This window comes from Trachurus trachurus (genome assembly GCF_905171665.1).
Source record: "Trachurus trachurus genome assembly, chromosome: 21".
Taxonomy (NCBI): Eukaryota; Metazoa; Chordata; class Actinopteri; order Carangiformes; family Carangidae; genus Trachurus; species Trachurus trachurus.
In genome coordinates, this window is record NC_139899.1 from 21,243,776 (window position 1) to 21,257,254 (window position 13,479).

The 13,479-nt window shown below is 43.4% G+C and overlaps 1 protein-coding gene across 4 annotated transcripts in view; it reads right to left on the reverse strand.

Moving 5' to 3' along the window:
- The window catches only part of mycbp2 (MYC binding protein 2), a 59,271-nt gene that overhangs the window by 21,097 nt on the left and 24,695 nt on the right, over positions 1–13,479 (reverse strand). For all 4 annotated transcript variants that reach the window (XM_083997486.1, XM_083997487.1, XM_083997485.1 and 1 more), the window contains 29 exons: positions 13,298–13,470; positions 12,678–12,803; positions 12,327–12,454; positions 11,927–12,018; positions 11,685–11,819; positions 11,458–11,541; positions 11,255–11,351; positions 10,928–11,120; positions 10,221–10,495; positions 9,710–9,931; positions 9,362–9,553; positions 8,126–8,332; positions 7,854–7,991; positions 7,529–7,707; positions 7,291–7,433; positions 7,062–7,162; positions 6,742–6,960; positions 6,396–6,618; positions 5,362–5,480; positions 5,158–5,245; positions 5,006–5,055; positions 4,731–4,903; positions 4,469–4,613; positions 4,171–4,377; positions 3,733–3,788; positions 3,537–3,652; positions 3,266–3,363; positions 1,823–1,939; positions 1,015–1,155 (listed from right to left, as the gene is read on the reverse strand). In XM_083997486.1, the coding sequence (XP_083853612.1) occupies positions 1,015–1,155; positions 1,823–1,939; positions 3,266–3,363; positions 3,537–3,652; positions 3,733–3,788; positions 4,171–4,377; positions 4,469–4,613; positions 4,731–4,903; positions 5,006–5,055; positions 5,158–5,245; positions 5,362–5,480; positions 6,396–6,618; positions 6,742–6,960; positions 7,062–7,162; positions 7,291–7,433; positions 7,529–7,707; positions 7,854–7,991; positions 8,126–8,332; positions 9,362–9,553; positions 9,710–9,931; positions 10,221–10,495; positions 10,928–11,120; positions 11,255–11,351; positions 11,458–11,541; positions 11,685–11,819; positions 11,927–12,018; positions 12,327–12,454; positions 12,678–12,803; positions 13,298–13,470 (4,237 nt within the window). The remainder of the gene's footprint in view (positions 1–1,014; positions 1,156–1,822; positions 1,940–3,265; positions 3,364–3,536; positions 3,653–3,732; positions 3,789–4,170; positions 4,378–4,468; positions 4,614–4,730; positions 4,904–5,005; positions 5,056–5,157; positions 5,246–5,361; positions 5,481–6,395; positions 6,619–6,741; positions 6,961–7,061; positions 7,163–7,290; positions 7,434–7,528; positions 7,708–7,853; positions 7,992–8,125; positions 8,333–9,361; positions 9,554–9,709; positions 9,932–10,220; positions 10,496–10,927; positions 11,121–11,254; positions 11,352–11,457; positions 11,542–11,684; positions 11,820–11,926; positions 12,019–12,326; positions 12,455–12,677; positions 12,804–13,297; positions 13,471–13,479) is intronic.

Sequence of the window (13,479 nt, forward strand, 5' to 3'; positions counted from 1 at the left end):
CAAGAATCAAATGCATTACAGAAAATATACAAAGCTCAGTTGCAGGGGCAGAGGAAGAACTGCAAGTTCTCTCTAAAACTCACAGGGTCGTTATTTCCAAATCCATGACCAAATGAAAAAACATATCAAGAAGAAACTTCCAAAAAAATTCCCCACAAGGATGATGTAGTGTGTCATGCTGTTCAGACAGAGACCTTACATGGAAGCCTCCTAGCACCTAAAGCATCCCAATGCAACGGTGGAATTGTAGAGCAGTGGAGACACAACTTCCCACTGATTTGTGGACCAGTGATTGCTTCATGACAGAAAACCACCTAAATATTGACATTTCTTTGGTTTCTGATACATTCCTCTTACTGTGAATATTCATGTCTTACATCGTACCCAACATATTCCACATTTGATTCTGCTGCATATTATGGCGGTTTTTGTGGCATGGAGCAAAATGCGAGAGAAACCCTTGTTATCACATGCTGCAGTGTGCAAAGTTTCCATGAATTGTGAGTGAGAGGCAATGAAGAAAAGAAGACTGAGCAGTGCAGACTAACAAACTTCACCATAGGATGAAGTTGCTCCTTTACTACCATTTCCCCCTTGTCTGTCAATTCCTGCATTGGGGTTCACGTCAATGCACTGAAAGTCGACTCCCTGAGGCGTGTGAGCATTTGCAAGTGTCGTGTCCAACTAAACACATAATGGTCGCGTAATGGTTAACTATTTGCCTTCAAACATGAGTTAATGCATGCATGCTCCCAGCTGTTGTTCCTTTGCAGTGTGTTAGTGAAAGTTTCTTACTCAGCGTTGGTTACATTAGATGTTTCATGCAAGAGACACCCAAGTAATTATGCTCTCATGAAGTTCAAAGTTTACCATGCTTTGTAAACATTTGGGGAGTGTGTCTGTGAAACCATTATCACATTAACAACTGAGAGCTTTTTCCCTAAACCAACAGCGTAGGAGCCTCTCTTATTGCTTAGCGGAGTCAGACTGCTCAGCAGGCCGTCTTCTACTTACGTCGGCTGGGACCAGTAGGCTCCTGCCCAGGTGCTGGTTAAAAGAGAGGCACCAGGCTTCAGTGTACCCGTTCATGCTGGGAACATACTTCTTTACTGTTTCATCATTGAGCCTGAGCCACACACCATCATCATTGTGGATCTACGGGAAAACAAGCAACAGAGTAGAGCACAGCCGTGCCCTCCTGTTACTATGGAAACAGGAAGGACAGCACCCTCTCTCTCTCTCAAACACACACGCACGCACGCACGCACGCACGCACCACAGCACTCCTGAGGCTGCAGGAAAGTCAAATGAAAGGACTTTTAAGTTGAAATTACAGCACAGTGCAAGTGATACATATAGAAACGTGTCACTAGTGGTGCTATTAAAGGGTGAGAGTGCAGCTACTGTGCAAGAGTAATAAATATACAGAATATCTATAATTTATTCTGATTTTAATTCAGATCTAGATCCATCATATTCAACTGGTTATGTGGTGTAGGCATTCAAGCCTTTCCTGTAGCCTCAGAGTGCCTTGCAGAGTATAGAGCAAATAAAGTAAGAGCAACAAATTTATAAGCTTTGAAAGAAGTAATCATTACTGAGAGAGGGAATTACATATTACATCAAAACCATTTAAGAAAATTCATAATTAAAAATATTAATCTTAATCTTTAACAAATCAATAGGATTAAAATATATATGATCTGACATTTTTGATTTAAAGAAGAAATACAGAAATAGAATAAAAAGTGGATAGTGCTCCAGCTAGTAAACTTATATGACATAATATTGTATATACTCTGCCTGGTCTAAAATCAATTACCTCGTCAATGAAAGTGATGGTGCCATTGACATGCACTATGCCTATCTGTTCACTCTGCAGGGAGGGGTGACTACGCACACGCAGGCCTGCGCTGTCCTTGGACACAAATTTGCGGACCTGAGAGAAGCAGAGGGGAGATGAAGACGGTGAGCGGCAGGAGCAAAGAACAGAAAGAAAAAAAGAAAGACAAGAAGTGCAGCAGCAGGAGGAGAAAGAAGAGGAAGCAGGACAAGTTGACGGTGGGAGGCTGCATGCATTAACCCACACAGAGCTACAGTAGCTCGGCAGTAGTACTACACACATACACACGGGAAAACTGAAGGGAAAATTTAGCAGCTCTACTTTCAGCAGCACCAGTCTACAGCTTCACTGGTGCATGGAAAATCGTGGAACGCACGTTCCGAAGGAAGATATGCAGCGCTGATGTGAAGCATAGTGCTATATTGTTGCTTGTTTCCCCATTATAGAGTGCAAAAACATAAGGCCACATGTTTCACAAAATGATGATGACCCGACACGCCTCTCATCAGTTTGATGCATTCTTTCCAAACACACGTTTGTTGCTTTTAGGAATATCAATCTGTGCTGGTTGAGTAACCGACTGGGATACTGCACCAGCAGTCTGAATGCTTACATGCACATGTAAATGACCAGACTCAACGTCATTAGCCCTATTACAGCAATAGAAATAAAAAATAGACAGACTTTATTGGTATTGTACAGAATACAAACAAATTCAGGGCGCTACTCCTGATAAGTGCAGGACACAGGGAAACAAAACAACCTCAGCAAACGAACAACCACAGCCAGCAACACAGGTTCTAAACAATAAAGAAAATAAATTAATTAATGAAATAACTGAAGTAAAATAAATGTAATGAGAGCACTAGATGTGAAAAAAGAGACTGTCCAAGAAATACAGTCATCATATTGCATGGAAGGGGCCACTTAATGTTTGTCCTAGAATTAACTGTGTTCATAGGAGAGAAACCATTTGGAGTCTGGTAGTCAGTGCTTTGTTGGTAACACCTGCCAGAGCACAACAGGTGGTGTCCAGGATGTGAAGAGTCCTTCAAGAAACCTCATCCAAGATACGAGGAGCATATTAAAAAGTAGTTTGCTTTTACATCGCACAAAGGATGTGAGCGCCTCTGTTTGCAATGCAAAACATGTACTGGAGAGATGCGGTACACTCCGTCTCCATTGCTTTCTATGGACCAGCATTTGGTCTGTTTGTCAGATCAGCAGAGTGAAACAAAGAGGTGCAAACAGGTGTTTTGGCGTAAGGGTTTAGTCGAAGTGGTGATAGTTACAACTTGATATTAAACAGTTGTGTGCTGTTGAGCGATATTTCATGGGTGATTTGCAAGCACACATGCATTGCACAGGTGTATTTATGTGTATGTTCATGCCCGTGTTGGTTAATCAAAACAAACCCCTCACCTTGCTAGGCTGAGGTTCAGCCTTTGGTTTCACCATCTGAGTTCCAGGTGGTATCATGCCTTTGGGAGGGTCTTTGACTTCCACCTCCAAACCAGCATCTAAATGAAAAAGAGCATTGACAGCTCAACATTGTGAAGGACTTTTCATTTTATTAATAATAAATATTCATAGCAGCTGCATTGCATTATGCCACTTTAAGAGAGTGCACGACCTCTATTCACTGTGTAGGAGGACAAACATGCTGTTCTATCAGACTCTTACACTGGCTTACCTATTTCAATGCCATCAATGGTGACGTGGATTGTATAAAGGCCCACTGCTCCTGGAGTCCAGTTGGCGCTGTAGGTTCCATCGGTGTTGGCACGGATCAGCATGTTCTCACTGGGTCTATGAGGGGGAGGGAAGGATCGATAAGTCGACTGTGTCTCACTGGTAATTGTATTTAGTTTCTGCATTACCTCACTCACCTCTTTGGGGTGGGGGAAGCAAAACGCAGCTCTTCAAAGGAGTAGTTTTCATACGCCTGAAAAAAAAAAAAAGATAAATAAAATTAAAAGCGCAATTAAATGAGCTAATGATGCCAAATATTTGAAGCATGTTTAATCTTCATCTCATCCATGTCAATTGTATCCATCTCTTCCAATTTTGCTTCATTTATTTCAGTTGTTTTATTTAGCATAATGAGATGGCACAACTCATACACACAGAAAGAAATTGTTGAACTACTAAAAGTGTGAGATGCTAACACCTTTTTCTGTGTATAGCTGATAACAGTGTCACATTCTGAAGGTTTAGGCTGTTATTGTTAATGTTGTTAAACACCTCCCTCTTGTGGATAATTTGCAGCCTTTCTAAATGTAAACTTGAGATTGTGACGGGAGATGACCCAGGTGGAAGAAGCTCACCTTCATCATGGTTATAGCAATGTAACGAGCTTCTTTCACGATCATGGGCTCGTACGTGGCCTCCAGCTTGGGCATTGGCAGCCCTCCAAAGGTAAGGTCAGGCCCAGAGGACGAGGGGGAGGAGCCTCCGGGAAGCCGCTGCAGCTTCTTCACATTCTCAGGCTGCATTGACTTCTTTTGTGAGACAGGTACGGCCTTCACCTCCACCTAGACGGTGAAGCAGAATCAAACAGATCAGACAGGTGTCACACTGGTAAAAAATATCTTTTCATTTCAAGCTGGGGTTCGTCACACTGACCTTCATGTTGGGAACATGCACCACATCTCCATACTGGTCTTTGGTCTGTACCACCACAGTAGTTGGCCACCCACAGCGTATGTCATCTTTGTTCAGGATTAGAGATGTCTTCTGAGGATCTGCATAAGAGTCTGGTTGTAGCCACCTGTGTGACAACAAAAGTAGAAAAGTGAGAGAGGCAAAGGAGGGAAATCGAAATCATAAAATCATAAAAATCATAAATGATTGAGTCGTCTGCACTCAGCCGAACACAAAATCCAACCTGGCCAGACGGCCTCCGCTTGAGCTCTGCACACACGTTATGAAGTCCTCAAGGAAAGAGTGCTCGTTGGTTTGGAGGTGGAGAGGCAGATTCCCCTCCAGGGCCTCCAGGATGGTAGGGGAGTGAGACAAGGCCAGACCCTTCCCCAGGATCCCTGAGTGAGCCTTACACACCTGGAGGTGGGGCAAAGGAAAAATTGCTTAGCATAGTACGATATGCTCAGAGACATAGTCTGTAATCTTGAGTAATATTTTAGGATTAATCAGATCAAATACCTGCAAAGAGGCTTCCTCAAGAATCTCAAGATCCTCCTCCAATTCATTACCTTCAATGAAAAAGATTTAAAATGAGTGAATGATTTCATATGTCACAAAGTATCATAGAGATTTTAAAGACCTCAGCAATCCCTTGCTACATTATTCCATACCTATAGGGAGGGCCAGGTCCTTCTTCATTAGAGCTGCTGCACACACGCTGCCCAGGAAGGCTAACTCTTTTTCTAGTTGGATAATACCCTGAAATGCCCAAAACGATTCGTAAGAAAGGCATTTTTTTTAATACATGAGCATGACAGAGGATAAAGCACAGTCGCAGGACTTAATCATGAAGCTTCACAGATGACTGTCTGTACCTCATCGGGGCCAGGGTTGAACTCATATCCCACAGCAACGCACTTGAAGCCGTAGAAGCAAGCTTTCTCATCTTTAACATAGTCCGAGGCCGTTTCCAGTGAGAAGAGGACCTCGTTTCCTGAAAGTAGGGAGGGCAGAAAATTAGAATAATGGGTGAAAAGAGGAGTTGGTAGAGCTCTGTAAGTGATCATTAGTAAACTAATGGCTGCCTGCTGTGTGACTGAGTAATGCATCATTAAGCCGATTAAAGCACTCATGAGAACAATTAAGATCACTGAACAATAACTGGGCTGCGAGAATAACTGTTGGTTGTAAAATGGTGTCACTACTCAATCACTCCTTATTTATGCTTCATCATACACCATTAACACTCTTAGTGCTCCCACAGTTAACACGTGGATCCATTGCAATAATTTATATTTATGTGGTGAGCCTAGTTGTCGTGCTTGGCATAGTTTTCTCGACACCAAAGTACGTGTAACTTTGGGAACTTTCTGCCCTCAGTTCACCTTGTAAGGTAGGTAGACCATCATCCCAGGCTGTGAACTTAAAGAGTACAATAGATCTTGACAGGAAGTTCTGCTGATATCTGAGGGCCATGGAGTTGCTTGGAAAGTACATTGCACTTGGTAAGTTACGATCGTTTTCGAGAGATGTAAACACCTCTTGGCGTGAAAAGAGAGAGGAGCCCCTGACCCTCAGAACAAAGCTGTGAATTATGGTGAGGTAATTGTTATGCATTCCTATCCCCATCCTTTCTATTAACAGCTTTGAGTAACATTATCTGCAGTCTTGGTGCTTAAGAAATGCATGACAACTTTATCACTTTACCGCCAACCATGCTTTTAATCTAAATATAATAATAAAAGCTAATATCAGGGGATTAAAATTGTGTGTAATTATGTCTTTCATGCATTAAGGGTCTAATGACTTGATTTCAAAGTAAGGAAGACATGACTTCTTTCTTTGTGATTCTGTCATTACACTTTAAGTTGCATGCCCTGTAAAGACTGAACTGCTAAGCCGTTCTTACCCGGCAGCACCAGCACGGTGGTCGGCCATCCTGTGGAGCCTGAGAACTTCTTCAGCTCAGTCCAGGTGTTGATAGTGTCATGGATCAAAGGTTTTCCCCCCAGGCTGGACAGGTGGAGAGTTCGGCTGGGGATGAGCAGGCGTAGGACATCCTCTGGCTGTGCAGTGCCACACTGTGGATCAAACTCAATGGTGGTCCAACGGACACAGTCTGGGAATGACACCTGGGGCGAGATGAGAGAGAGGAGGATAAGTTTCATTTAAAAATAATTAATTAATTAAAGTTGCTTAGTTTTTCAAATGCAAATTACTTGCTGAGCTTGCTAGAATGCTAAAAGATAATTTACCCTGTATTGTGTAACAGCAGCTTGCTTATAAGGGTGGTCGCTCTCCATCACTGAATAGTGGTTCGAGGTGGTACAGGCTGACAGGCCCTGCTCAGGTTGGTTGCCAGTTGTGCTGTCTGTTGACTGGTTGGGATTGAAGGTGGGTGGGGCGTATTTTTGGTTGAGAGCAGAGACGGCAGGTAGCAGCTCCTGAACTAATCCAAAGACCTCAACAGCAGCCTGGAGGAGGAAGAGGAGCCACATCACCACAGGGCAACATCAAGAAGAGTCGATTAATCACTGAGAGACAAAGGCTGTGCCCTCCTGCTTTGGCTTCTTACCTTAGGTACAGATGCAGCCACAGGGCCGATGTAGGCCAGGATGAGGGGCAGGAGCATGGAGAACAGGCTGGATGAGCTTAATAACTCAGGAATGTCTTCCACTGAAAAGAACAAAGGATAATTACACAACTGCAGAGAGGCTGATTGTATAAGATCTAAATTGCAATAAGGAAGCATTAGAGCAGTCATCAGTGCTTTTGTAATCTAGGTGTTAGTTTGCTGCACCTACCATCAACAGCAAAGGCCCTATGAAGCAGGTCCTTTGCAGCTCTGACCACAGCGCTGACAACAGACAGGGATCTGCTGCAGTTTTTATCCTCTTCATTGGCTTTGCTCAGCAGCTGCGACTGGAGGTCTCCATCATACTCACTCCTTGAACCACAAGGAAGAACTTTAGTCAGCAAAAAAACAAAAAAAAAAAACAAATACATGAAAAGACAACTACAAAAAGCTGGTTTTGTGTTCACCTGTAGTAGAGAATCTGGGGGATCTGTCCTCTCGTCTGGTTGGTCCCATTGCTACTCAAGCTGCAGGTGCTGAAGGTGAAGGACACACCGTCAGAGCACTGCACCGTGGTCATACCTCCGTCCCCATTAGCTGTCCTGCTTCCGTAGTTTCGCAACCGGACAGCATACTTCACCCCCTCCTGCAAGAGAACAGATGCGTCAGTGGCAGTTTTTAACATTCTTAACAAACCTGCAGAAACCCTATGAAGCCAGACAACACTTTCAATAAGAGCTGCATTTAAAAACCAAACTATATACAATCATTATGTTTTAATAGTCCATGCACCTTGAGGGGCACGGCCTTGTCCAGACGAATCTCGGCGATATCACTGGGAGAATCATCGGTGCTGTAGGTACCCTTCACCAGCTCCAGAGACGTCCACCTGTGAGAGTGTGCAGAGTCCCCTGGGTGCTCTGTCTGTGCCTGAAGGGGGCGAGGGAACAGAAGGGGCATGAAACAGCGGGATAACAGAGGCTTCAAAACTTGTTCAGCAACACCATGAGACATATGTCAAATATAATAAAAATGGAAGCTGACAACATTTCATAATCACTTACATCATCAGCCAGCACCTCTAGTTCATACTCATGGATGCCCCCTCCTCCATAGACACAGACGCCCACCAGCACAATGCCTGGCTTGTCCACCGTCAGACAGATGGCATCCGGAGAGCCGTTGCCTGTGTTCCAGCTCCTGCCCTGGCTCGTTTTAGTGAAGCGGTTGGGAGATGCTTTGACGGAGTGGAGTGAGTTCAGTCCGTCAACCTGGAGAGCAGGTGCACAATTGCAGAAGATGTTTTACTACAAGCATTGACTAAAAAATAAAATACTAGAAATCATTTTCTTTGTCCTCTGCATAGGCATCACCTTGAACTCATAAAGCAGCCAGGCTGCAATATTGAGCACAAACTGAAAAACTATGACAATTTAAAATGCTGCTGCAGTGGATCTCATGGATGAATGTATAATGACTGTTATCAAACAATAAAACCAGCAATATAGTTTAGTAGAGATAGAGAAAAAAGAAAAAATACAGTGTGACATAAAAAAAAAATCTTATATTGGGAAAGTGTTAGGTAATATAAACTGCTACTATTTATATCACCCTGCTGACTAAAAAAAGGCCAGACACAGCTGCAGTGGGACTCATCCAGGTGCTCTAGGGAGGAAGCGTTGTTACCCTGACAACAGACTAGGGAGAGAGACTGTGATGTCGGGGGCTGTCGTCAATTGACGGTTACTATGACGATGAAAGCTATAGAGTCCTGGCTGCAGTGTGTGTGTGTGTGTGCGAACAGAAAGAACGATGATAATTACATAAAGTGTGCAAAAGAGGAAGACTGACAGACGCCTGTCCCACCCACTAATGAATCAGCAGAAACAATACAGAAAACCCAAAGCCTCCCGTTCTGTTTTCTTTTGAAGTCTTTATAAGTAAAGACACCACCTTGTTCCAAATAAGACCTGTCACTATGAAATGTTACTTCAAAAACAATACAGCCTTGAGTTCAAGGAGATGGCATGAGGAAACTGGAAAGACAAATGAGGGAAGACATGTAGTTTTGTTGACAGGTCGTATCTCACATAACATAATGTGAAGCTGACATGTGAGGATTCTGCTTTCAACAGAACGGGAGATGAATGCAGTCATGATCCAAGCTGCTTGAACAACTAAAATCAATGTAATCAATGTAACAGTAATTTGTTAAAAGTATGAATAAAAAAAATGTGACACAAACCATCTCAATCCTGTCCAATTAGTATGTGTGAGTACTGGTGAGTAAAGTAAGTTACCTCTGAGCCCAGAGCAGAGGCGGTGAGCTCTGAGACGATAGAGGCCAGCAGACCGCAGGTGTTGGAGACCAGGTGTGGAGAGAACAGCTCCACCTCCTTCCTCAAACTCTTCCTCACTGGCAGCACCACAATCACCAGCATCTTCTCCAGGACCTCCCGGAAACTGGTCATGCCCATCAAGTTCTCCTCCGTCTATGGGATTTTAAAAGTTTTTTTGATGTATTACGATAAGAGAACAGAGGACGCCATGTCACTGGGGGGGGGGGGGCCTGACCGCACCCATGTCCACCATTTTGAAAAAAAGAAAATGACACCTGATGTACAGCATATGACAAGCAAACAACTCACATGGCTTAGTTTCTCCATGTGGGCCACCAGCAGGGGGAAGCGGTGAGCGAGGGCCGAGTCGTTCTCAGTGCTGACTTGTTTGACCAGTGAGCGCAGAAGCACTTCCCCATCGTATGCAATGGGCAGGATGGATGTCAGCTTGACGGAGGTGTTGCATAGAGCTGACATCACGGCCGCCAGCAGACGGCTGCTGGATGTGCGAAAGTTGGCTTCAGCAATGTCCTGAAATGCAGGGAGAACGACAATGAGTCACTCATCTTATTTTCGTCTCACCACAACCGAGGATATAGCCAGGAAATCATGAGTTTGAAGTTGCTCTAGATAAGATTATCGTGACTGTGTTTAAAGGAAAAGGTAGGCCTGCTGTATTTGTCAACAGTTAGTATCATAGATGAATAGATTCATCCATAACGCAAACCATTTATTTCAACCCTATTTCAAACTAAGTTTAGACACTGTTACATGGTGTGTTGTCAGGTTCCTTTCAGATGAACTCTTATCAGCCAAATACCTGGTCGAGGCAGTTGAGCAAGTCGCAGAGACAAGCCCACTGCAGTGCTGGGGTTGGGTAGAAGGAGTGGAAGCACGCAGTGAAGGTGTTGTGGCACTCCTGCAGCACAGCTTCCAGCAGGGTAAGAGGCTGAGACAAGTAGCCCTGCGGGTCATTGTCCAGTTTGGTCAGGCAGTTGTCCATGCCTTCTGACAGGATCTTCTTCAGCAGGCTGCGTGTCTTTCCCACACACTCTGCCAGCTTGCTCGACTCCTCCACCACAGCTTTGGTGCTGGCTGTATATCAAACAACAGACAATTTATTTGAGAGCTTGTTTAGATGATACACACCATTTAAAATTCAATCCAAATGTTCTTTCCTCAATAAACAAGTCTGGAGGTTTCCTGTTTTGTATTTGTGAAATATTAGACAGGGAAGCTTTTGATGTTTTCTCAGCCAAAAACAAGTTCAGTTTATTATTTACACACATCACATTGTGAAATTAATTTAAGGATAATTGTTGTAATTTAATTTAATTCAGACAGGGATTCATAAATGAGTAGGACAAGGCTTTGTCACTCCTTATTCTTAATTCAAATTTCAAATCATTCAGCATACACAAATATTTTTAATGCAGCACTGTGCCCACACTGTGGTTTTCTGTTTCCAAAGCACATGTCATTATAGAGTGAAGGATAAAATGCTTTTATGCTCTGCGTTTTCTCTACCTGCAATGGGGAAAATCTCACAGATGTAGACCCTGAGCAGGCGAAGGCAGCATGTGCCAACAAAGCGCAGTCTCTCAAGGTCCAGCAGAGTGGCTGTGTACTGGAAGCCCTTCAGCCCCCGCAACTCCTCCACACCCAAAACCAAGGTGGTCCAGCTCCAGTGAAGGATACTGAGCAGGGACTCAAAACACTCCTTCAAAAGGGAAAGAGGCACTCAGTCATACACAATGCTGTGAAAAATGACCTGTCAAGACACTTAAGTGGGAAGAAACTGAGAGGAATCAAAACAATATTAAACACTATAAAACATTAAGGGGCAGTACTCACCACTGAGACTGTCCGAGCAAATGAGCGTTTAAGGATATGGACTGGTTCACTGGTCTGCTGTTTTCCTTTGGATGCGTTGCCATCATTTGAAGGTAGCCTAATGTTAAAATACATATCGAACAATTCAAATCATATACTTGAGAAGACTCTTCGCAGAATAAGGGTTGCATCACTGGTAAGGAAATGTAAGGAGCTTTATTGACCTGTACAGCAGCTGAGGTATTTGACCCGCATTAACATCTGTACCGTTGTTTGACTTCTTTGAGCTTTTGAACTGAAAGACAACTCTGCAGAGGAAAAACAAAACATACAAAGAGTTAAAAAAGCTTCGATTCAAATCCAGACATAGCATTCAGCATTTAAACGCCATCAAATAACAAAAAAAAGTAAAAAAAAAAAGATGTATCAATAATAAATGCAGTAGTTTTACCCATCGTCGGTGGTAATGGTTGCCTGCCCATGGGAGCCACAGTCACTGCTGGGACCAGACACTCTGGCCCACGCCACATACCACCAGCCCAGCTGCAGCAGCACCGGCTCATCAAACATCATGGCATATTTCTCCCTAAAAATTAAAACACCATCATCTATCAAGATTGTATCATGTCATCGCTTTTATTCTTATATGGGCGGAAGAAAGAATGGGAAACATGAGAAATATGTAAATAGTACCTGGCAGCACAGTCATAGGCCAGTACGTCAGTCTCAGCCAGCAGATCACCATCCGTCTCATGGTCACCCCCATCAGGTCCAAGTTCAAAAAGCTGCACAAGAGGGAGGGAGGACAGGGTTAATATATTTTAAACGGCCATAAATTGAGAGGGGGATTGCACTTAACCCTTGGTTGGAATTTATTCGTTTCAAGTGGTGTATCTCTTACAATGCAATTATAACAGCTTTCCTACTTTTTCCTACTACATGATGGTGGAGCTACATAATGAGGACTATTTATAAGCTCTGTGGTTGTTCTGTGAAATATTCCAGAAGAATGCACTGCAGCAAATTGAGTAACGCAGTTTAAAATAAAACACACGCACACAAAAAGAAAATGAATGAAATTAGCGTTTGTCACCTTGATCTTGGCCGTGTACTCCCCTCGACCCCCAAACAGGCCCAGTCCACCCAGCAGGATGTCTGCATCAGCACAGAAGCGAATGGCCTCCACAGAGTGGGCTGAGTAACCCCAACCACCACCGTGACCTATAACCATACCATCAGCAGAACAGGATCAGGCTATGCAGGGTACACAGCAGCTCTCAAGTTCATTTACCATATGAATTCAGCACTTTTGACTCACACTAACAGGTAAAAGGTTGGTATTACTTGATATAATCACAAAATAAAGCTTACAACAGTCAAATGCATCTCTCAATATGTTGTATTAAGCATAATTTCTCAGGTATTTATGTCAGAAGCCACTTACTCTCAAAGCGGTTCACCACACTGTAGTCCTCCTTGGAGTAGACCTTCATCACTGCCTGAGTTTCTTCCTCTGCACTGGCTATGCCCATTTTTAGCTCCTGCATGGCTGCCAAAGTATCCAGGCAACCTAAGAGATTCAGCAGTATACTTTATGTTAGTACTGAATAATAATATAAACATCAACTAAACAACATAAATCAAAAGACATCAAAGGCCAAGCTTTCCTGCAAACACTTGTCTGGCCATGATCTAAGAGAACATCTTTACTTAAATTAAGTTTTCCCAAGAGCTAATTGAAAAATAATGAGTTCCCAGGAAAAAAAAAGTACTGAAGATTTTCATTATAATATTTCTGACAACAGGGCTCCAATAAACAGGGACTGAGGATGATCCACTGGTAATCCAATAAAGGACCCAATGCATGAAAAATTCATGGGGTACTGGAAGTAAACCAGAGTCTGGTCACAGCAGTGAAGTCATGATGAATTTGATTTGGATACACAGATGTCCAGTGACCCAGGAACATATGTATTGTAGCATTCATGTACATATTTATGAGACATTCATAAAAGATTCATATGACCTCAGATCCTTTGCTAAATGACTAGTGGCGAGGATTACCAAGGATGTGCAGGGCTCCATGAGAGCGAGTTGTAGTTGCATGTGATCCTGAGGGCAAAGCGAGCTCTGGACTGAGGATGCTACAGCGAGCCTGGAGATCCGTAGCAGAGGGCATTCTGGCATCAGCTATAACTGCGTTGTAACACCACATCTCTCTTGAGGCTGGCAAGAACCTATAAAGA